This window comes from Ornithodoros turicata, unplaced genomic scaffold (genome assembly GCF_037126465.1).
Source record: "Ornithodoros turicata isolate Travis unplaced genomic scaffold, ASM3712646v1 ctg00000945.1, whole genome shotgun sequence".
Classification (NCBI taxonomy): domain Eukaryota; kingdom Metazoa; phylum Arthropoda; class Arachnida; order Ixodida; family Argasidae; genus Ornithodoros; species Ornithodoros turicata.
Window position 1 is genome coordinate 134084 of NW_026999421.1, and position 23811 is coordinate 157894.

The 23811-nt window shown below is 48.2% G+C and overlaps 1 protein-coding gene across 1 annotated transcript in view; it reads right to left on the reverse strand.

Moving 5' to 3' along the window:
- Positions 1–4934: 4934 nt before the first annotated feature.
- Positions 4935–23811, reverse strand: part of LOC135375771 (uncharacterized) — a 29985-nt gene continuing 11108 nt past the window's right edge. The window contains exon 8 of the mRNA XM_064608408.1: positions 4935–5199. Within this exon, the coding sequence (XP_064464478.1) occupies positions 4935–5199 (265 nt within the window). The remainder of the gene's footprint in view (positions 5200–23811) is intronic.

Sequence of the window (23811 nt, forward strand, 5' to 3'; positions counted from 1 at the left end):
GTCCCCCAGTTCCTTCGGTGCCGACGAAGCTGTGTTGGCGTCGAATCACCGCGGGCTGGCTAGACGCCCGCCGTCTTCAATAGAAGTTGTCCCACGCTGTAGTTCCTCTTCGTGAACGACTACACCGTTTTCACATCTCTCGCTCAGACGGTTGCCCGTCTTGCGGGATGTGTGAAACAGCAGAGCACTGTTTCAGGCGTTGTCGTGTTCCTCTTTTGCTGTGGCGTAGAGTAACCCAGATATTTGAGCTGTTGACTCTCGCCTGGGCCACCGTACTGTTCGTGGAACCGTTGCCTGTTCCGCGCGTTCAGCGTAAACAATTGGCTTTATTAATTACCGAGATCAACTTTCAAATCTGGATTCGTTGTTGCTGGCTGGCTTTCGGTGGCCCAGACTTCGGTGACGCACCTATATTTCAGGCTGTCAGGACTGGTCTTCGTTGCCGCATTGTCCGTGAGCAAGCACTGTATGGTCTCGTGGAGTGCTTGCGCCGCTGGCTGATGTCTACTTGTCTTCTCCGCCACGTTCAGGGTGAGTGACAAATCATGTTCTAGCTAGCCAGCTCGCTAGGACCATACTGCTCTCCGCAGCGGCTCTCCCGTGCTTCGATTGTTCACTTGGTATGGTCAGTACGAAAAGCAAACTCCCCTAGAGAGTGTTGTTATCTAGCTTGTAGGACTGTAACGTAAAGTTAGTGTCTGTCCAAAGGGGACTACCTCCATACTTTTCGTGCTCTGGTCTCCCTTCAAATCCGCGCATTGATATTTCGCCTTTTGTGGCCACGACCTTTCGCGGTGGAGGGAGGCGAAAGGGAGCCGGTCCTTCTTATATGGAGAAGGGCCCCTTGATACCGCGGTCCGCCCCTGGGTGGGCCGTGTCTTTGACTGGTACGGCCGATAAACAGGTCGACGGGGCAGTACCGCTTGCGGTGCTGTTCCGGGAAATAATTTTATTCTTTCGTCTTGGTGGTGCTGTTCCAGGAAGATCTTTTCTTATAGCGAATTCCACTGGTCGTTCTAGTGCAGAAAAACCTGCACTGGCCAGCGCGCGCGTGTTCCACTGGTCGTTTCAATGCAAAGCGCATCGCATTCCGCTGGTCGTTACGGGGCGACTACACCGGGCGAGTACAACACCAGTGCAACTCTGCCTGCACGGAGAAAATCGGCGGTGGAGACCGGAACACGGGAGTGCGCCCGCTTCCGGACGGTCCCTCCTCCTCTTTCGAATGAACATGGCGGACGAAATGGAAGTGGTTTTCGGTCTCGTTGAGGATTCCGAAAGTAGTGACAGCAGCAGAGATAGCTGTAGTAGTAGCGAAGGAGGATCGGCGTATTTGAACAACATATACAACGAACTCTATGTATGACGTATTATCGTGTTCCTAGTGCTCGAATGAGACAGGACGCAAAACTAGCTACATAACGCTACAGATATCGCTACATAACATACGCTACATAACGCTACAGATATCGAAAAGTAGAGAATGCAGCTATTTCAACTTACCATTTGTGCTGCACATTGAAAAAAGCAAACGCTGCGCTTCGTCATTATCCAAGCACAGTTGATACACACCGTCCATGCTGTTCTCGGTTTCGGTTTTCGCGGTTGACCAATGTTGCCTGCCTGGTCAACGGCACAGCTGCCAACATAGGTGGCGTTGAAGATTGTTTGGGGCAGCGCCGCTGCACTGAAACCCTCTCGGATGTTCCGCTGGGCGGATTAGTGTAGTTGCACTGGCGGAGAGCGCCCCTCATTGTGGCGAGAGTGTTACACTGCTCTACGGTGCACCAGAACGACCAGTGGAATTCGCTATTAGATCTTTCTTTTCGGCTGCCAAAACTTCATACTTGCTCCAAAAGGGACTACCTCTATAGGTGTCTCTCCTGCTTGATGACAATACACACTTTTCTTTTTGGCAGCCAAAACTTGATACTTGCTAGTGATTCTACTTGCACGATCGACCGCCAACACGGTAGGCAGGCCTGCAGAGAATTGAAGCGTCTTGTAAGCGCCATCGGCTTAACTGACGCCTGGTCCCATGTTCATGGTGACAGATACGAATTCACTTGGGCCTCCCGCGGCCACCACAGTCGGCTGGATCGCTTCTATATGTCTCCGGGAATGCTGAATTCTGTCTCTGGGCGCAACACAAATCCGATCGGGGACCTCATGGATCATCATGGAGTCGTTTTATCTTTGTCAGGGCTGAAGAATTTTCGCTCCGGTCGCTGCCTTTGGCGATTGAACGCGTCCTTACTAGAAGACCAAGAAATTAAAGAAGATATGCAATATTGGCTGCCGGAACAATTTTCCGTATTCGATTTTGCGCCCGATCACTGGGAGGCTTTGAAGCTGGGAGCCGCTGATCGCTTTCGATGTTGGGGTAGACGGCGCGCGAGTGAACACCGGGAGTGTAAAGATGCACTCAGGCAGGTTTTAGCTATTCTACACTACCCTGGCTCTCGCAGCCATGACACTGAATCTGATATTGCGGATGTGCAGAGGCGCCTGATGGCCATGAGAAGGCCCTCCTGGCGCAATTTCGCAGCGCAGCGAAACCTTGAACGCTGGTGTCGCGAAGCATCCTACTGCCGCTTACTCCTCCGGCGCTCTGTGGCAGGAAACCCGGCCTCGGATGTAGCCGTTGTCCGGTCAGCTGACGGCTCACTTCTCACACAACCTGATGACATTCGAGCTGCAATGCGTGAGCATTGCGCGGCCATTTATCAAGAGTCATCATCCGACGAGCCGGTTATTAGCCCAGAGTGCCCACTCCCAGTGAAACAAATAGTTTGCACACTCAGGAGCGCACACGTGAAATGAACGTTTTGCCGTTGTTTCGTCAATACCGAACGGGAAATGTCCCAGCATCGATGGCCTCCTAGACGAGTTCTACAAACGTTTTTCGAGGGTAATTGGCGGTGCTTTAACTCGTATATGTACTCAATGCTTGTCGCGAGGCGCGCTCTGCTCCACGATGCAGAGTGGCGTGATTGTCCTTCTCTGCAAGGACGCGTCAAGAAAGCAGGACCAGGATGCGTATCGCCCCGTAACACTTTTGACTTGCGACTACAAAATTCTAGCCAAGGCGCCTGTCCTACGCGTTTCGCCGCATCCATGTCTTGCATCCATGTCAAGCCTGTTCGGTCCCTGGCAGGTCATCGGTCCTCCACAGGATGGCCATCCGTGACACCGTCCCGAAGTGATCTAGGCTCCTGACCGGTTACAGAAAAATGGGAGGTTCACGAACAGGTGGACGAAACGGGACAACAGGCAAGAGTTGGCAATCATAGCGAAAGATAAGGAGGTCAGCGGTTACGTGGGGAAAGAAATTCGCATGAACCTTTAAACACGTCACACCTAACCCTTTAAATACCATGCCAATGACGAGGACGGTGCCCAGAAGAAGAACGAACTCTGTTCGAAATATCGGCGGCTTCTGTCCTGAGGCAACTCCCTTCCGTCATCATAACATTGGTAGACAGACTGAAACCGAAACGAATTGGAAGGAGAGGGTTGGGTTCCACGAACGCTGCACTTGTTCGCTGCCTCCCATTGAAAGAAAAGTAGGACCGAGGGTCGCGTCCCTTTAAGGGACCATACCGTAATCCCCTCAAGACCGTTATTTTCGGGCGCGACCTTGTTCACCTCTAGCTTCGAGCGTAGTTCAATTCTACCAGATTTTGGCGCTGTCAAAACAACAATAACTTTATTTTGAGACGGAAAACTTTATTTTTACAAACAGGGAGGGGTCTATTGTTGGACATGAATGAAAAAGATCTAAGCGTGTTGCACTCCTCCGCGGGCAACTCAAAGTCTAACTCAGCTGCTCACGCGCGCTGCACCTGCGTAATACTATTTTGTGTCCGAAGTAACTTGGAAGTAACTCTTGCTTTTTCTAAGTAACTCAGTAACTGCGAGTTACATTTCAGGCTGAAGAGCTTCGTTATTAACTTAGTTACATTTTCCATACGGTACCTTAACTTGTCAGGAATTCTTTTTGACGGGTAATCTCTCAATCTATGCTTCTTATATTGCCTGGTGGTTGCCCCCCTCCTGTTTTCGCGTATGCAGATGATATCTCTGTCATGCTACCGGGTAAGCTTGCCTCGAACCTGTGCTGAAGGCATTCGACGATTACGGTAAAGTGTCTGGCGCACAACTCAACAGGGCTAAGAGCGGTGCCCTCTGATCTTCCCGCGTTGCCCCCTATGGCTTACCCTCAAAGCCTAAAGTCAAAATCCTTGGTGTTGTCTTCGATGGTAGTGGGGTAGCTCGTGTAAAATGGCCTACAGTGTTTAAACGCTCCTCCGCTGTTCTCAGTGAACTCAAATCTGTAGACCTGCCCCTCACTTTCCGTGCCCGCTTACTGGCCTCTTAGTACTACAGCCGTCTGTTGTTCCTCGCCGCTGTATGTCTGCCACCTGCAGTCATTCGCGTCGTCATAACTCGCAACGCGTTCCGTTTCCTGTGGGCTGGTTCAGTTGAATGGGTCAGGACGTCACAGCTGTATATCACGCGTGATCGGGGCGGTTCGGCCGTGCCGGCTATCATAGAGCGATGTCTAGCACTGCAGATCCGTGCTCTTTTTGATGCGCTTCACAGTCCTGATCATCCAGCGTGCGCTTTGGTGCACTATTTGCTCAGTCATACCGCCCGGTGGTTCACCGATATCACTGACAGCCGCTCGAGAGCAGAAGTTCCTTCCCCCCTTCTCACAGCTTGCATAGCTGTCGTCAGGCGCGAACGCGAGATGTCCCCGGACGCTGTCGTGTCTCTTTGGGAAGCCAGGGATTTCTACGCCGCCCTCATGGAGGCGCTGCTGGTTCTTCTTCTTCTTCTTATGGGTTGAGTGAGGTCAGCCAGAGTCAATGGCTTGGTTCCCTCCCTGCCTGGTGCCGTGGGTGGTCCTTCCGGGAGCGCCTGGCGACGTATCACGGCTGATTGGTTGGACGCTCGTCGAGCGAGTCTCCAGTGGAAGCTGGCTCATGGTGTCCTCCCGCTTCGTGAACGTTTACACCGCTTCCATATTTGTCGCACGGATCACTGCCCGTTTTGTGGTATCTCGGAGTCACCAGCAGCACTGCTTCCTCCAGTGCCAGATTCCGCTGCTCCTGTGGAGCGGAGCGGCTGTTGTTTTTGACCTTCCAAGAGTCGAATGGGCCACTGTAAGGTTCATGGAACCGTTGCCGGTTGCAGCTAGGGATCGGAAACATTCGGCGTGTTTGATTGCGGAAATAAATTTCAAAATTTGGACACGCCGGTACCGGTTAGCCCTCGGTGACCCCAATTGTGGGAGCGTGGGTTTGTTTCACGTAGTTCGTACTGGATTACGGGCGCTGATCACCAGGGAATAGGCAGTGCTAGGCCCAGCCGAGTGCTTACGTCGCTGGCTCTGCTCCACTCGCATCTTCCGCTATGATCAGGGTGAGTGGCACATTCTGTTCTAGCCAGTTTGCTAGACCTGTACTGTCCTCCTGTGCGACTCTCCCGTATATCATGGATTGTTCTCATGGTATGACTCGTACAAACAGCAATCTCACTCAGGAGAGTTGTTATCCTGCCTTTCAGCATTGCGCGATACTAGTGTTCCTGTTCGTGTAAAGGAGCCAACCTACATAGTTAGCTCTTCTGCTTGATGACAATACAGCAAAGGACATTGTCTGCGAGACATTCAACCATCCGGAATTCAATTTCATAGGCTACCTGCTACCGCCATGTGATTATGGAAAGGAAGTCTCGGGTGACAAACTTCATCTGCGTTAGGCCAGAGTCACACTGTTTATACATTATAGACGAACATCCCGTCATACGTGTATGACGAACGTGTATAATAAACATCCCCTAACATATGTTTGTATGTAACCTAGTCAGACGTCGCCATGCCGGTACCGGACAGCTGTTTTGGCCTTCGTGGGCCTCATCGGCTGTACGCAGGCAGACAACGTTTGACTGGATGGCGTCAGAAGGTCACGTAACACGTGATCGCTCCTGTGAGGGTAAGTTAGCTCACCACTGAAAGCCCAGTGCGAAGCGAGTGAAGTATAATAGGAAAAAAAAAAAGATAGCCGGAGCTCTTTGACTGCACGTATAGTATATATTTGTAAGTCAAACGTCGCACAAGAGGCCCAAGAAGGCCGAAACAACTGTCCATTACTGGCATGACGACGTCATAGCATGGCATATATCGACGACTGGCATGGCCTCATCAGCAGTAACTGCTGATGAGGCCCAAGAAGGCCGAAACAGCTGTCCAGTACTGGCATGGCGATGTTTGACTTCCAAACATATGCTATACGTGCAGCCAAAGAGCTATCCCCTAAACATGTGTGATCATACAGTGCTGGAAACCCGTGGCGCTGAGAGAGAGTGCGCCTTCTGCGGATGTGGTGTCGGAGGTCACGGATTCTTTGGCATTTCAGCCTGCCGCTCTTGTCGCTCCTAACGCAGTGGATGGGGAGGAGACAGGGATATCAGATGTAGCTTCTGTGCCTCTTCCGCGCGGCTCAAGTGAGGATGAATGCCACAATGATAACTGTGTCAGTCTGCGGTAGATGACTGTCGCTGGTTCCCGAGCGACATATCTCTTTCAAGTGACGAAGAAAACTTGGGTCAAAGTGATGTTGACTTTGTCATGGTGGTAGAGGCGTCTCAGCTGTTGTCCCAGAGCGATCAACATAAGTGTAATGGTAGTTTTTATGAGGACATCATCTGACGTCAACTATGCCGTGGAGCCCATAGACCCATTTCACGACCCACGCCGCGACCGGGAGACCGGGCGCGCCTCTAGCCGAAAGCTGTACATCTTATCCCCCCCCCCCTCTTCTCTCTCGATCCTCTCGCCAGGACGGCTGGATCTCCATCCCCGCGAAGGTAATAATAATAATGCGAAGATGATGTGTCTTCATCCTCATCGTCAGGGACATCTTAGCGCCCGCTGTGTTTGCAACTGTGGGTTTTTGACTGCCCCGAGTGAGCTCCCCTTTTGTGTAGCTCCCAGAAGACGCTCGTCATTACAATATTGTTAACACTGCAAATAGAACATTAGACTACTTGACGCTGTGCTTTAGACAACAAGAAAATGGTGCCCAGCCACTCAGAGTCGCTTGCAGCTGGCTTTACATAATGCACATCGTACTTTACGCAACTTGGGATGGACGTTTCGCACGAAAAGTGTGCCACGCATGGTGCCTTTCACACGCAAAATTATGACAAATTTCCCTCTTTGCGTCTATGCCAAGAAACTTGAACCTGTAGGTTTCCATCGCTTCCTTGGCGCGGTAATCGACTCGGACCTGCGCTCGGCTCGCTACATTAAGCACAATGAAAGCAAAGTGAACGAGCGGGTTGCAGCGGGGTAGTTGGTTGAAGTACATACTTGAGTGAAAATGCAACAAGAGAAGCGGACAGGTGGGTCTGCAGGTCTCCCGTCGTATTTGTTTTAACCCACCTATCCGCGTCTCTCGCTGCATTTTCGCTCGAGTATGAAAGCAAAGTGTACCAAAGAGTCCCTGCAATTCAATATATTCGTGGCTCAGAATGGGGATATGATCAGCGTTCCCTTCTCGCTCGTCGCACCGACGTCGGCGAGAGCAACTGTACTTTACAACCTTCCTATCCTGCACAGGATCTCAACAACATCCTTAACTGGCCTTCGGAAGCTGTTTGCTCGAAGCCCTCGTAAAACTGAAGAGGTATCAAGAGGTCATATATGTATCAGCGTCGCATAGATGGCGGCCTATTGATGCCCTACTTCAAAAGCGAAGTTCCTTGCCTTAAGTCTGCGAGCGACCTTTCAGGGTATCCAAGAGCAGGAGCATCCTGCTCGGTGTCTAATAACTTTTCTGTCAGGGCCCGATATCTTCTTTCATTTCTTCTTCTTTTTTTGTGATGGGACACACACGCTCGCGTTCAGAGTGCTTGGGCTCCCCACCTCAAGGCATACGTTGTGGCAATGAGCAGTCTGTGAGCTACTTTCCAGGATGATGATATAACATCATGGCCTGTATGTCGCCTTTACGTGGCACTTCTTGCGCTTGATCGGCCACCCCCGAACTCCACGCGTATTCAGCGTCACATAGCGGTGCATATACGACCACTGCTGGCTGGCTGGACGCTCGCCGGGCCAGTCTTCAGAGCCGCTTAGAGCATTATGTCTTGCAGCTGCGTGAGCGTTTTACGCGTTTTGGTGCAACGTCACCCGGCTGTCCCTTTTGCGAGTACAGGGAGTCATCAGAACATGCTTTTAGTTTATGCTTGTTGCCGAGTGCACTGTGGCATCGTGTATCACGCCTCTATAGCCTGACAGCTGTTGAATGAATCCCTGTTCGTGGTGTTTACCCTCTCCATGTCTCGGGAAACGCGGCATATTGTACTCTTGGTACTCGAAATAAATTACCGGGAGTCGATTTCACGCGGTCGACGAGCGCATGCGCAGCAGAGCCGCAGTATGCAGGAGGTGATTCAGCTTGTTAACGCAGGTATTCGCAGAGTTGGTTGCAGGGAGCGAGCGGTGCTTGGAGCAGTTGAGTTTCACCGCCGCTGGATGACCTCTCACATTCCCTTCCGGGTGGACAATGGCAAGTTCGATGTTAACCTATGAGGTGTCCACATCCTCGTGTCGTTCTCTCTCTTGCGGTTTTCCAGTGTCATGGGCTGTTGGATGGCGAAACTGACACGTATAGCAATTGCTAAACAACCTTTGTCGCTGGGGCGAGAGTTGGTATTCAGAATGTTGTTCTCGTCTGTTTGAGATGCTGCAGGAAGCCGACCCCTCTGGCCCCCCTTCCATTTGATGCCAATACACTCTGTTGACTTCGCTTGTACGATCCTATACACTTGGCAATACGCTTCAAGGAGGGAAATATGCAAGATACGGACAACAAACGGAGTAAATGGTTAGGGAACGTTTAGGAAGATGAGTACACGATCTTCAACGAATCAGCATCAGTTAACTGAGGCGTCATGGTCATCTCGTACTGCTTGGGGATCAGGAGTGAGGAACATTTTCTAAACACTTCCGCCACACCAGCAAACTTGGCTTACTGGTACTGATGACATATAGCAGTCGGCAGACCCGAATTACGTATTCGCGGTGAATGCCGCTGTAATAGTTGTAATTTCCTTAGTCCTGTATCTTGTAGTTTCCCCCTGTCAGGTCTGTGCCCTTCCTGGACTGTCAACCAACTTGCACACACAGGCCCTGCGTGACGTCATCCACTGGGCGCACAGCCGTCAACAACCCGCGGTACTGTTGTCTTTTGACCAGAATAAGGCGTATGGTATACCCACATGGACCCGCGGCGTCTGTCCTGCTCGTCGTTCACAGTTGAGTGAGAGGATTAGATGGCTATGACGTAAGCCCATTTCAAAGGCAATTATCCAGCAGTCACGCCCTGCTATTTTTGCCTGATTACTCCGCCCCAGTTGTACTGAATACAGTTAGCGGTCGATGTGTCTACTCGATAGTGAAGGATCATGAGAAAGTTGTCCTGCAGAGTATTCGCTATTCACCGGAAACCATCATGGTCCTTTTAAGTTTGTTGATTTTCCCATCACTTTCCCGCTTACCTGGTAGTGGCCTGGTGCTACAGTGTCTTGCGGTTCCTAGGAGTCGTTGCCACGCCGACACCACTGATTGAAACTGCCACCGCAAGGCACGCGTCCCTAGATGGTGGTGGTGGTGGTAAAAGAGCTCGCCGTTGTCGGATTCACATGGTCGTGTTCCTAGGCATGATCCTAGGCAGAATATTTCACAGAATTGTGGCACCAGTTAACTCAGGCGTCGCCGTCATCGCGTTCCGCTATGAGAGCAGCAGCATTTTTGTTCTAAACGCATCCGCCACACCAGGAAAGGTGGATGACTAGTGCTTATGATATGTAACAGTCGCCTGACTCGAATTTCGCGTTATGCGCAACCTCCATGGAGCGAATGTACAGCGCGAACTTCGCTCAGCGTCGGACACAATCCAAGGACACCCTGCGTCAAAAGTGTGAGCGTCCGCCGCCCATCTGCCCATGCCAGATATTTTCGCCCAGTGTCCGCGATTCCGGAAGCGTCAACTGCAGATGAACCAATCAAAGTGCTCTTCCGCTACGAATCTACGCCAGATCGTGTGCACGTGTTCGTCTGATCTCGTGAATCACCGTCATCGTCCTCTTCTTGCAACTGGATGCTGTCGTCTGCTCGCTGTTTCGCCAACTGCATCGTTAGAACGTGAGGCATTCTCTGCCAAGAAACATGTTTTCCTTTCGCAGTAGTGAATATGCTTTTCGGTACGTTACTGGGCGCATCTTTTCACACAATTGTTCGATTTAGTTGCAAAATTTGTCATTAAATGCACTTTTTCGAGCAACTGATTTCACTGAGCATGACATGCGTGACTTCCCGACGCCGTCCGCTGGTTTTTCGCCCCATGGAGCTGGTGCCGGCGAAGAACTGGCGGCGGAAGGCGCGTGGCAGTCTGCCGCGCGAACTTCGTTGCAAAAATTCGCTCCATGGGGGTTGCCCTTTAGCGGTGATCGCCGCGGTAACAATACACACTCCGGGAGTTGGAGACTGGTCCCCCCGTTCCTTCGGTTCCGACGTAGCTGTCTTGGCGTCGAATCAGTGCGGGTTGGCTAGATGCCCGCCGCGCCAGTCTTCAGTGGAAGTTGGCCCACGATGTTCTTCCTTTTCGTGAGCGACTACATAGTTTTCACATCTCTCGCTCTGACGGTTGCCCGTGAACTGCAGCTAGGACTGTGCTGCACCCCGCAGCGACACCCCAGTGTTTGGATTGCTCGCTTTGTATGGTCAGTACGAAAAGCAAACTCTCCTAGAGAGTGTTCTTATCTAGCTTGTGAGACTGTAACGTAAAGTTAGTGTCTGTCGAAAGATGACTACCTCCATACGTAGGTCTGCTGCTTGATGACAATAGGGACCGTGCGACACCTAAAGGGGGCGCGCTGCTCCGTCGCGACAGCGCCGCCAGTGGCGGTCTTGAACGTATCCGACCTGATACCACGCCGCCCGTTCTATGCATTCTCAAGTGGAACCGTAGCTTGCGTGGCGACCTCCGTAATTAGAAGGGCTAATTTTCCAAGTGCAAATAATGTGGAACCTTTCTGGGGCGCGAACGAAGAGAATGGAGACAAACTGCACAGAAGCAACCACCGTATTTATAATGCATCTAACAGTACGGAAAGAGAACAGCCACTCGCGTCTGCCCGGTCAAAACACCTGTAAGTAATACCTCGAGAGGATGGTTATTTGACTCCTCACAAAATGGCTTGCTAGCGATGGCTATATACGTGTATTCCTCTGACTCCAGCCATTTGTAATATCATGTTTTTGACTGAGTCTTGTATTCATTTCGTAGTCTTTGCACACACATAGCTTCGTCACTGAAATTTACATCGTGCGTCCGTTTTATCCATACAAATAAACACGTGGGGTCACAACTTATTGCCTGAACTTGTACTGCAGTTTTTCCAGTATCTTCAGATACAATAACTCTAAAGAGATCCACAAGGAAGAAAATATATGAGTTTTTACCTCGGCTACCGCCGTAAGCTTGCGGGTCGACAGCTGTGAAATGGTCGGTGAGTAAATACTAAACCTTTTGGACAACGTAGAACTTCTGTTCTCACTGTGAGACTCGTCATACCGGGAGCAATATCGGCTCTGGGCACCGGCGATGAAACACCTCAATCATTATCTCGAAATAGGTTGCCGTTTGGTCGGTGCATTTGACGGTGATACAGTATCCAGCGGCGTTTCACCGTCACGAAAGTGGCAACTGTAAGTCATTGATCATTTTGCAGGTCCTCATTCAGTTTTATTGAAACTAGAACAAAAGAAATAGAATATATTCGCTCATGTTATGCACACCTCATGCAATGGCCGAACGCGCGTCACAAACGCTATTCGCTGCGAGTCTAGTGACCTCGGTGGTATTGGAAGCGTACAAATCACGAGAAATGAAGCATCTGGTCCCTAATGAAGAGTTCTTGTAGGTGCTGGCACAGTTAGCGATGCTGTGGCAAAAAAAGATACCCGCACTTCACATGTAAACAAAGCTGGCTACCCGGCGGCTATCACGCAAGGTACTTTCTCCGGAGGCCGCATCGCGGCGCCACCAGTTTATCGCACAGTCCCTATAGATGGAGATCAGTGGTCTCCCTATACATCGTATAATTCCAGCTCCAACTTCCGGTAAGTACCATTCGTTAGAACTGGTAATTGAATAGCAACAGCAGGTGGGTCTCCCCGCCCGCCACGAGAGCAATGACGGACCCAACCGAGAGGTGGCGAATGTTCGCTAGGCGCGAGGTCTCAAACCCAGGAGCATCCGTTGCGCGGCGCTGGCATACTTGCAGGTCATGCGCTCCCGCGGTACGCTTATGTGTGTCCGACCCTATACCTCGGAGTGACCATCTCGACAGAGGAAAAATACCTAAAGGAACATGAAGACCAGATGCGAAAGGAGGCGACGAAATACGTCGGAATGCTACGGGCGCGAACACTGTGGTCTTTCAATCGTTTTGAGGTGACAAGGAAGTTGTGGAAGGCAGTGGCAGTGCCCGGGCTCACCTATGGGAACGCGGCGTTATGCTTTTCGTCGGCCACAACCGGATTCCTCGAGAGAAAACAAAGAGAAGCCGGCCGTATAGCACTTAATACCCGCAGATCAGCGCCCAATGCAGCTATACAAGGGGACTTGGGCTGGTCTGGCTTTGGTGCGAGGGAAGCAAACGCCAAAATTACGTACGAGGAAAGGATCAGGACAATGCCCGAGACATGAATTCCGAACAAGATATATAGAAAAATGATATATAAGGATCAGTACACTGGTTGGCGAAAAAAAACACGATCCTTTCTGAAAACCGTGGACCTAAATGAAAAGACGTTGACCGACGGGGACCACGTCAATCGCGGTACCATTCAGAACCACGTCCGTTTTTGGGAAACGACCCTATGGCGCAAACAAGTAAACTTCAAATCAGCACTTGGAATTTACGCGGCTGGAAAGGAGGTAATAAAGGCGGAGAGGACACTCTACGATAATTCACCATCAAGTAGACTCTTGTTTGAGCCACGCGAGGGAGTACTCCGAACGAGGAGATGGAGGGCCAAGTTGCGACCACGGCAGGAAAAAACTGACGACTCAGATTCACCGAAGACCGACACACGCTGCTCCATTTGCGGGCAAACGGATGAAACAATTGAACATATCGTGATATCGTGTTGCAGTCAGTTGCAGTGCTCAAAGTTGTCACCGGAAGCGGATACAGAATCTTTGCTAGACGTTTTGGGATTTGGCGGAGAAACGGACGCTATGGTGTGAAAAAAGTGGACAGAAATTTTATTAGAGAACGGTAATTTTTGTGGTTAGTTGGGTTTTTTTTCCCTTTAGGATTTTAGGCTAGGACGCGCTATTTTAGCGTTGTCTGCCCGCCACAAAGGGTACAGCGGGTACAGCCACCAGATTCATCATCATCATCATCATCATGACGTTTACGCAAACGTCATCACTCACATGATCAGTAAAATGGCGGCGCACATGATCGCCGGTGAACACGTTTGTAAACAATGTCACTTTTGCTTCTGTGCTTGAATTCAAAAACATGTCTTGATCGTACTGACAAGTTTGAGCGAATGCAGCAACAGTTAAAGGGACGGTCTCGTACAGCCGGGGCGATTCCGAAACTTAGCCAAAACTAGTTTCACGAGTACTGTACACATATAACCGTCAAAGTTTCATTCGGAATAACCAAGTCGTTTTCGAGGAATTTGTCGAAACGTGCCGTGGGAGCAGACGACGAAAGCTGCGCCTCTCTCATGCATACGTCACGCATGACGTCGGCCTGCGGGTCCGTCGTCGTTGTCATGGTAATTGTAACTGGCAGAAGCACCTTGGTTTGACTAATCCCCTTTGCTCTCGAAATGGGGACACCCAGGCATATAGCTCCGCAAGCGGAGAATGTAGTCCGAGCATTGACTGTGGGGTCTCCCATAATGTGGCGCACAATCGCATACGTGGAAGCTAAGTCACTTGTTTTCTTTCCGCGAGGATTTAATGCGGTTTTTAAATAAACACGTACTCCTTCTCCATGTACGTCGTCAGCGACACTTCATTTCGAATCATGATCAGTGTACAACGGGGAGTGTAATGGAAGCGCGCGTGATATATTTTTGGGCGGAGCTGTAATGCGACCGCGCGCGCCGATGGCCAGCGACTTCAGATTTGTGATTGTGGATGGGGTTGTTCTGCGACTTTTAACTTATTTCTGAGGATTAACATAGTTGTTCTGAACCACCATGCTTGCCACTGCTTAGCATGCGCGTTTTTTACCTGAGAACTGAAACAAAATGTACGAGAGTTGCCGCGGTGCCCAGTAACTTCTGAAAGTCGTCTGCTCACGCCGATGCACTAGCACGCGCAAAAGCAGACGATTTCTGTATCCTATCACGGACTTACCCGCAGGTAGAGGTGTGCGCCGTGGGCATTTTTTCCGGCGGCGGCGTAGAGCACGTTGAAGGACCGGCGGCGTCAGCGGCGTCACGCCGATGCTGTCTTCTCGGCGTGAGCCCCGTGGGCTGTCAATACGTGTTCTCTTCTCCGACGGGTACGCACGGACAGCTCAGAGCCGGGGTATTTTCTCCATCATAGACACTGAGACGGTAGCCGTATTTATTGTACCTTGCGCCATACAAGCACATCAGCACTGGATAGTACGTATTATGAAAGAAAACCGAACACATAAAGGAACATTAGGAGAAGTAAATCACTTCGAGAAGGTCGTCGCCCAAGAACTTCGACAGGGCACGTTTAGGGCCGGTTTCGCTGGAGAAAACAACATAGCTAGACAATCAGAACGACGCGCCATCCCTTTAATGGTAACTGCACGTAACAGTTATAGCGAGCGCCGAACGTTCGCAGGACGACGGCGCGTCAAAGCTCTGTCCACTGATCCAGTGGCTCTTTTTGAGAAACTATCCTAAGGATAGAAAACGATATGACATAAGGCGCACCCACCACGTCATTGAATAGTATTTTTGCAGAGGCTGTAGTTATCATAAGTAATACTGTAAACCCCTTCATTCGCACCTTATTCGCGCTTTAATTTCGCCCTAAATTTTCACGAATCGAGCAGGGATATGTTCGCAACAACTAAATTTCGCGCGCTCCTCGAGCTCCTCCTGCTCTGCTTTGAAATTTTTGAGTGTCCTTAAAGTTCGCGAATTTTGTCGATTCGCAAAAATCGCGAAAATCAATGGCTCGCGAAATAGAAGGGTTTTACAGTATAAGCTTGCCCAGAGCGAGTGGATTGAGCTAGGCTGGCACGCTTCGCGCGAATTACAAGCCCCGCAATTCCGCGATTGATAACACCCTCTCTGACGGGGTGCTTTCCGCCGGCACACACGCATTATTTCCCACGCACTTTTCGAGCGCAGAAAGAGCGACGGGAGATTCTGAGAGGACCACGTGGTTTGGAGCGATCGAGCTGATTGGTGTAGGCGCTAATCTGTTGGCCAGATAGATCGCTTTCCAACCCAGATAAGGCGAAGCTCGCGTCATTTCTGCGCTCGGAAATTGCGTACTTCTTGTTTCGGCTGGTTTGCATAGCGACATTCAGAGTCGGATATTTCAACATACGTGCGCGTTTAACAATTTCTTAAACATGGAATGGCTTCCGAGGAATATCTTCCGTTCTGCTATCTCGCTTTTGCGCGGAATCCACTAATTAAAGAATTAATGAATTTTAGGTAATTGATTATTATGGTAGTTACATACTTCCTTCGAGAACATATTCGGCTGACCAACTCAAAAACGGCATCTATTTTGTTCCGCTAGATATTTTTTTAATTTTGTAACGAATAAAAAACAAAACACTCTGTATGGATAATGACCAGTGTCATGGTGTTGGTGGATGAACGGCAAACAACCTGCAGGAATTGAGTGACAAGTTTCCCTGGAGTTGTACCTCCAGGGTCGACTATGAAACGAAATTGTATAGCATAAACAGCATATTAGTGATAAAATTCTTACTCCTAAAAACACCACAAATGAAGCTTGGGTCCTAAGATGCAAGAAGAACAAACAAAAATATTAGGTATGGGAGAGATTTTTTTATAGAAATGGATCAAAATGGTCACGTTATACAGGCGCGCCGATTTTTCAACACCGGCGGCAGCGGCGCGCCGACAGTTTTGGCACGGCGGCGACGGCGAGGTCCAGACCACCGGCGGCGGCGCTTCGGCGCGGCGGCGCACACCTCTACCCGCAGGGCGACGTGGCCGTTCTTATTGTTGCCAACACAGATCGCGGCGTGCTCTGCAATATTTATCAATTTAATTCGTTTATTTAATAACTGCGGCGTGTTTTGTCGGGTAAATTAGCAGTATTCCATTTTCAACAAAGGGCAATCGAATGGTGCACTTTATGAAAGGGGCAGGGAGTACGAGACCGTCCCTTTAAACATAAACGCTCGGGGATGTGACCTCATAGTACATGGTGAAGTGTTGCGTACAGCGGCTAATTCCTTCGCAATATTTCCGCGGTACCGGCTGCCCGTTGATAAATAAAACTTGTTGTGAATGTATGTCACCTTTCTTTTTTTTTTACCTATACTGAATATAAAGTGTCCGCAAAAAGAAAAAAAACGTCCCCTACCTCAGTCAGTTGAGCAGCCGCAGTAGTTTATCGTTTTACCGGCTTTTACCATGACATGGTGTTCCTGAAACCTTGGTTAGGGAGTTTGAGAAACATCTTGGTAGTCCAGTAGTAGTTACTGAATGAAGTATTTACTGACGCAGGTCAAAGGAACAGTGCTGGGGAGCCCCAGAACAAAAAGCAGCAACAAATTATTTACATGAGCCAACGTTTGCTCTTGACATACACTATGTGAAGTTTGTATTGTATCACTATATACAAGGCAACATGACCCAACGGCAAGTGGGTGAAATATTTACAAACTATAAAACAATGAAAGGTTGCTCTATATAATATATACATTACTGTAGTAGAACAGAGTGGTGTCGAGTGTACAAGCAACATGTTCAGGCTGAAGATTCCATCACTAATATCGTTAGGAAAGAATTATTTCAGAAAGGAAGTGATATTACGATGGGGAAGCTTAATCACATGGATGTCGTTCAGACGAGAGGAAATGTAGTTAAAAAGCGATAGAACTTGCGTCGTCTGTTTTGTCTGTCTGTGTCCCCTGCACTGGAGTCTTATCGCTTTTAGAAATCTAGTTAGCAGGGACTAGGAGACGATCGCCAGCGTTTGTGTTGTGATACATTTTATGGAAGAGACACCGCCTGGCTATCAACCGTCTTGACTTGAAGATCAACGTCGAGGTTTTCTTTATACGTGAAACACTCGCGTCTCTGGAATAGTTAGATGTAATGAAGCACATTTTGAACTGACTCTATAATGCTTGAATTAAGTACTCTTGATGGGGATCCCATATGGCCGATGCGTATTCGAGTTTGGGCAGCACGATACACGATATGAAAGCAGCTATGAAAGTGATGTGGTGGGAGCACAAGATGGCTGCGAAAATTTAATTTGGTAACTCTAAACATAACTCTAAAAACAGCACGCCATCAATGGTCCCATATCGGTCCAAAATTGGCAGCCAATATGAGTTACGCGCGTTGGTCCAATATATAGGCCGTGCAACAAAGGTCTGGTAATACGCCAATGAAACTGCCAATATTGGTCCAATGTTGCAAGCCCGTGGTGAGCCAATGAAGAATACGAATGCCCTGTAGCTGTAGTAACTGTCACTCCGGTCTAGTTTTAATTGGTTTGAATGGCAGCACGACAACGGGAAGGCATCACAGTACAATGCATTATTTTTTTCTCTTTCGTCTTTTTTCTTATATTTACCTGGGTAGGTACTGAAACACTGCCATGGGTAGCACAGTGGTGAGAGTGAGCCAAGATAACACCACTTATTGCTCTTCATTGGCTTGATTGGCCCCCATTAGGCTCACTAGAACAGAGACAGTGCCAATATTGTGCTGCTCGAGTACACTCTAAGAAAAAAAGGTTGAAAACGGGTAGAAGCGCAACAGTTCTTCCCGACCTATTTTCCCTCTACCGTCTGTGTGGCTGGTCTTCCGCTCCGATGCCAATACAGAGAGGCTGCAGGTTGAAGTTGTGCTGTTTCTGCCCTTTCGCTCAACTCTCTCCCCCTAACGGTAGAACGACTGTGGCAATCTTGTCACTATTAGGGTTCAAGTGACTCTTTTTTCTTTTTGTGTGTTTCGTAGCAGGGTCACTAATGGAAGTGTAAATGGAGTCACTCAAGCGACGAGAATAGTTGAGGGTTACTAATCCTGCGCACAATGGCGTTTGGTCCAACTTCGAGGTCACTGTTCAAGAGATTAGCCAGAGCGACCAAACACAGAGTGTCTGCGCTTGCGCGGAATCGCTGATTGTGTAAAAGGGGTCAGTATAGAGACGAAAACTGAAAGTGACAGACTGTCGGTTTGCATGTGGACATTGCTGCACCGAAGGCCATGCGTGCGGCCTAATGACTATGCTGAGTCGGGTATTCGCATCTGCATGGTGGAAGGTGTTATGGGTTCAGCTGCAATGGTATGAACATAAGCAAGGTGGAGTTAGGACAGAATCAGGTGAGTAATTTTGATATTCCAGATTTTTCTTCCCGAGCGTCTTATATGCAGTGATCAGATGTGTTTTGCGCATTGCGTGTTCGGGTTGACCGGCATGTCGTCTGACACTTTTTCAGCATCCTATGAAACTGCAATATGAGCAAATGCATTTGTGTAATTCACGCAGGTCACCATGACAACTTTAGCACGGCACCTTATCAGCGCCCGCCGGATGTGATTACGGGATCCACTTCGAAAATGAAGAAACGGAGCCATAACATACGGTGAGCCACTGTTTGATGGGAGAAGGCATTCATCGCTCGAGTCATGGTTTTTTAGATGTGCGCTGTGTTATTTATTTTTTTCTTGGCTTTTGTTCACTGCCGGGTTAGCCTTCTTTTTGCATGCCTATTTCTGAGGGAATCACACATGTAAGCATATTTCTGAATTTTTCTGAGAAGTGAAACATGTACCGTCGTTATTATTTATCGCTTATCTTAAATGCTTTATTAAAGGAGCTCTGAAAGCCATCTCAAAAATTTTTCGTTCCGAACGCGTTGTGGAAGCAGGTAACTTAACTTGATGATGAACATGAAAATTTTCTCTGTACGCGATGTCTTTCGTAGAAAAAAAGACACTTGAACATCGCCGCCCGCGTTCCCACTCGACTCGCTCCTCCGGGTCAAACGAGAAGGAGAATGAAAAACACGTCATTGGTGACGTAATAAAAGTTGAAAGCGGCGACCGCGCTTCTATCCGGGTCAGTGCTGACTGGTTTTCTTTTCTTTCTTTCCGTTTTCTTTCCCCCTGCTTTCTCCCCGTCAATGGATGAATAAGGGAGAACCTCGATATTCCTGGTCGTGAAACCCCCGTTCTCGAAATTCATGTTCTGGAAACAAGGAAAAGGAGAAATGCTGCTTCGTAAGATGATATGCCGCGGTTAAGAACATAACATCCCTATTTGACCACTCAAATTCAGGGGTTTTCTATATGTGTCCAAGTCGTCTTAGCGAACGAAAGACACATTTAGCAGCCATTTGGCTTAGCAGGGCGGCATGTTGGTTGGTTAGTTGTGTGCTTGCCATATTATGGCTGGGTTAGTCACAGTTTTGCCGTTTGCAGTTTTCTGCGCGCAACATGTGCATTTTATAGTCAGCTAAGATTTACGCTAGTCACGTGTTGTTTCAGTGCACGCTGATATGTCGTCGGACGCAAACTTAACCGGCGTTGTCGGTCACTATATGGTGGATAAAACTGATGCACTATATTGTGACAAAACAAATAGCGCCGAGCACGGATGAACTCAAACTTGCGTGTCTGCGTCGTCCACATTTGTAGTCTGCATCGGCCAATTCTCGTTTAGCTCGATGATTGGTAAGTTGACCATAAATTGTGGTGGTCCTATGACACTGCTTGGCTATGTTGGTGTGTAACTCAGGCAATGAATGTTCAACTCCTGATGCCACGATGTGCCGGCCATATTGCGATTGATTTCACTGGATTGTATCTGACAACGTATGGGCAAGAACACTCTTCCAGCTCAATAAGGAATTAACTGAATGGCTAACAAAGTTGCTAGTCGAAGTGACGAGCACTAATGATCATAGCGAATTAGTGATATAGCGTATATTGATATAATGACATAGCGGACGGAATTCGGGGTAATAGCGATGCAGCGATCATTTTGAGGCTTGAACTGAAGCAGCGCTTAGTGCTGCACTGTGTTTATACGTATTGCCACCAACAACACAACAAGAAACAGTCACCACTATAGCGAACAGCATACAAAACACAGACACGGACAGAACAGCGTTCAACTGGCACCTAAGTTTATTTTCATAATCCACCTACTCCGGAAGGTCGCTTTAGGGAAAGCAAGGTCAAGCGGGGAGAGGTTGACCGATTTTTGGTTGACTTCGCTCGGGGAGTTCAATGAGGATGGCCTCTACAATCTCATGGCTTAACCTTGAACAATGTCTGTAGACCAATCTTCGTTTATTGTATCTGATAAACCAAAGAAAAAGGAAAAGCAACTTCTTCCACTGCTGCAGCGGGGTTCCGAGTGAAAAATAGCAGACGACGTTCTTCGAAACCAATCAGCGGCGCCACTTTTCTGACGTCAAAATGACGCAAGCGGCTCGACGGCTCGTTCCGGGTATTGCCACCGTTGCGCACGGTCGCGATTTTCAAAATCGAATTCTGCGATATTTATGCACCTGTTGATAGTATTATTTCACATGGTGCATTTTAATAAGCTTACTAACCGCTTGTTTCAAAAAAATGGTGGTGATTAAAGTGCTTTCCTAGCTCCTTTAATGCCATTTACATTTCAGTTGAAATCATCCGTCCTGCCACGTGTTCCTCCGGCCAGATATTATAGACCGGGCGAAGATTCGTGTGTATTTAGAGCGACACAGTAGTGTGAAACGTCGAGCCCTCAGAAGTTATCCCGATGCCCTTGTTATGGTGCATGCATGTGGAATTTATGTGCAAGACAGTCCATGCAAGTGCTGTGCAGTCTGATGGATGCAACAATGTAGTCGTCTGTGTTGTGTCGTGTTTTCTTTCGTGTCTCCGTGCTCAGGCTTCTTCAAAATGGATGTACCTTTCACATTGGTAAGCGCAAGTGTACGATTCCAATTGTGACGTGCTAATAAAATGTTGTGACCGGTAACAGTTGTCTACGTACATGTTCTATCTTATCCACGCAAATACTATACGTCAAGTTCTTCTCAGAAGGGCAGACGTCCTTCATGAAAGGCGGAGTAAATATTTCCCTACAAGGTCTAAATGCCCCGTCATTACGGGTAGAGATATGCCACCGGTAGGCACAGCACGAATAATAGCAGAGATTCTTACCATTTCGGGTAAAAAATTATCTTCCAATAAGGGAGAACAGTTCTACTCACGGTAGAACTGTCTTCCGGGAATGGTTGAATATTTAGCGTCAAGATGGGCAGATATTTCTCATCCTTGGGGTAGAGGTGTCTTCCATATGGAGAGAAAAGGTAGACCCCCCAGAGGAATAACAGTCAACCATGTAGGGGCAGAATTTTGCCACTAACAGGGTAGAATTCTCTTCACACTCAGGGGTAGAACTGTTCCACCAGTGTGGTAGAAATGAAGGGGTAGAAGTGTTTCTACCCCTCACTTTCTACCCCAAAAGGGTTGAGTATCTGTGACAACACACTTCTACCCCAAAAGGTAGAAAATTACCTTTTGGGGTAGAAACCTTTTTTACCTTTTACTCTTTTTAGCTTTACCTTTACCTTTTTTTCTTAGAGTGTAGTTAGAATCCGCAAAAGTAACTGTAATAACAACTAAAGCACGCATCCCGAGCTTTCACGAGCTGGCCATAACTATAACTTGCGTCCCCTCGAAACGAGTGTCCTTGTGGCTGCTATGAGGCCCTAGGACATGTCCTACGCTGTGTGCGACATGTCCAATTCTGATTCTCGCTCATGATGAAGAGGAATAGCAGTCTCTGTTCGAAATATATGGGCGTCTCTCCTCCTGGGACACTTCCCTTCATCTTTGCTTACCGGTTCACTGAATTTTCTCCTCATCTGCATCTCTTGATGACATCTAAGTGGACACATTACTTCCAAGGACAACTGCATATAATCATTTAATTACACGTACACAAATCTAATTTGTAACAGGCATATTTGAGTCAGTCGAGGTTTCTTTACACGAACCTTGATTACTTCAAAGTAATATGTTCCGTAATCTGTAACGATAACTGGGAAAGCAATTTGGAACCCTTACATTTATTAGGTCGTAATAAAAGTACGACTGTATCGCACATGTGTTTCGCTCGACAATATTTACTTTACACAACTCTGCAGCGAAGTGAGCGAGGGTTCCAAAATAATTTGAATTAAACCTTCTCCAATGTGCGAAAAACACTTTTGTTCATTTACATTTGACATTTGGGTATATACATTTGACACCAAACATAATCGCACGCAGCCGTATTCTAATACTGTGGCGTATCATTGCTAACCATATTACTAGGACATTAGGAATAGACACATTTTTTACACATTTTCAAATCACCTTATGAACCTACTACGGAATAGTACTTTGTAACATAAGGAATAAGAAACAAAATGCGTAAGTCATAATCACAATCACAAAAAATCAGAAAAGTGATCTTCTTTCATTCTTTTTTGACACTGGATGAATATCTGTGCTTTCTGGGATGAAGGCAAGGACTCAGTATACTGCTGTTGAAACCTCTATTAAAACTGCCATATCATCTTCAGAGCTCGTGTCCATTGACAGCCCGGTGCCACTTGGTACTTAACCACAACCGTTGCCAACAATCGTCAGCGTCATGAATGAAAGTCACTCAAGCGAGTCCATTTCTGAAGGAAGCTACCCAATTCGGGATCTTGGCTACTTCGAAGGGCTTCTTGTAATAGTTTCTTGTCTTCATCGTCCTTAGCAGAAACATTTGTATGCGGAAGCAAGAGAGGAACATATTTCAGGAGTAGTGATATCTCAGTCTCTGTTGGATGCCAGAATGAATCACTCTCTACATAATACTTTCGAATGCGGCTGAGTGTTGCACAGAAACAATTATCTACTGCCTTGACATCTGAGTAGAGTACCATGAGTTTCAGACAGGGCGTAGTTCTCATACTCGTATAGTCCTTACGAAATGACAGCGGGAGAATAGTCAATAAACTCGCAACGTCATAATCACAAGAATATGGCAATAATGTCACCAGTTTTTCTCTCATATAACGACTTGCACACATTCGCGTTGGTGATTCGCCTATCCTATCAGGACAGTTTATAAGAGAGTGAGGGATGAGACATCTCAAAACATTCATTTCCTCTTCTATCGCGGAAAAAGCGCAGCACGTGAAACCCCAAGTGTCGCACATATTAGGGAATGAGTGGGGAAGAAGGAAGTTCACGATATCAACGGCACCACTGTAAAAGGCGAAGTGAAGAGGTGTCCATCCATCCTTGTCACGGAAACTCATTCTAGAGCGGAGTAATAATAACTTTACAACGCCCAGGTGTCCATTTGAGGCGCACACATCCATGGGCGTTTCTCCATGCACATTGATCACGTCCACTGATGTATAAAAAGGAATGAGAAGCTTCACCACATTCGCGTGTCCCTTCCTCGCGCTCAAGTGCAATGCAGCGTTCTCTCTCTCATCTGTAAAGCACACGGATGA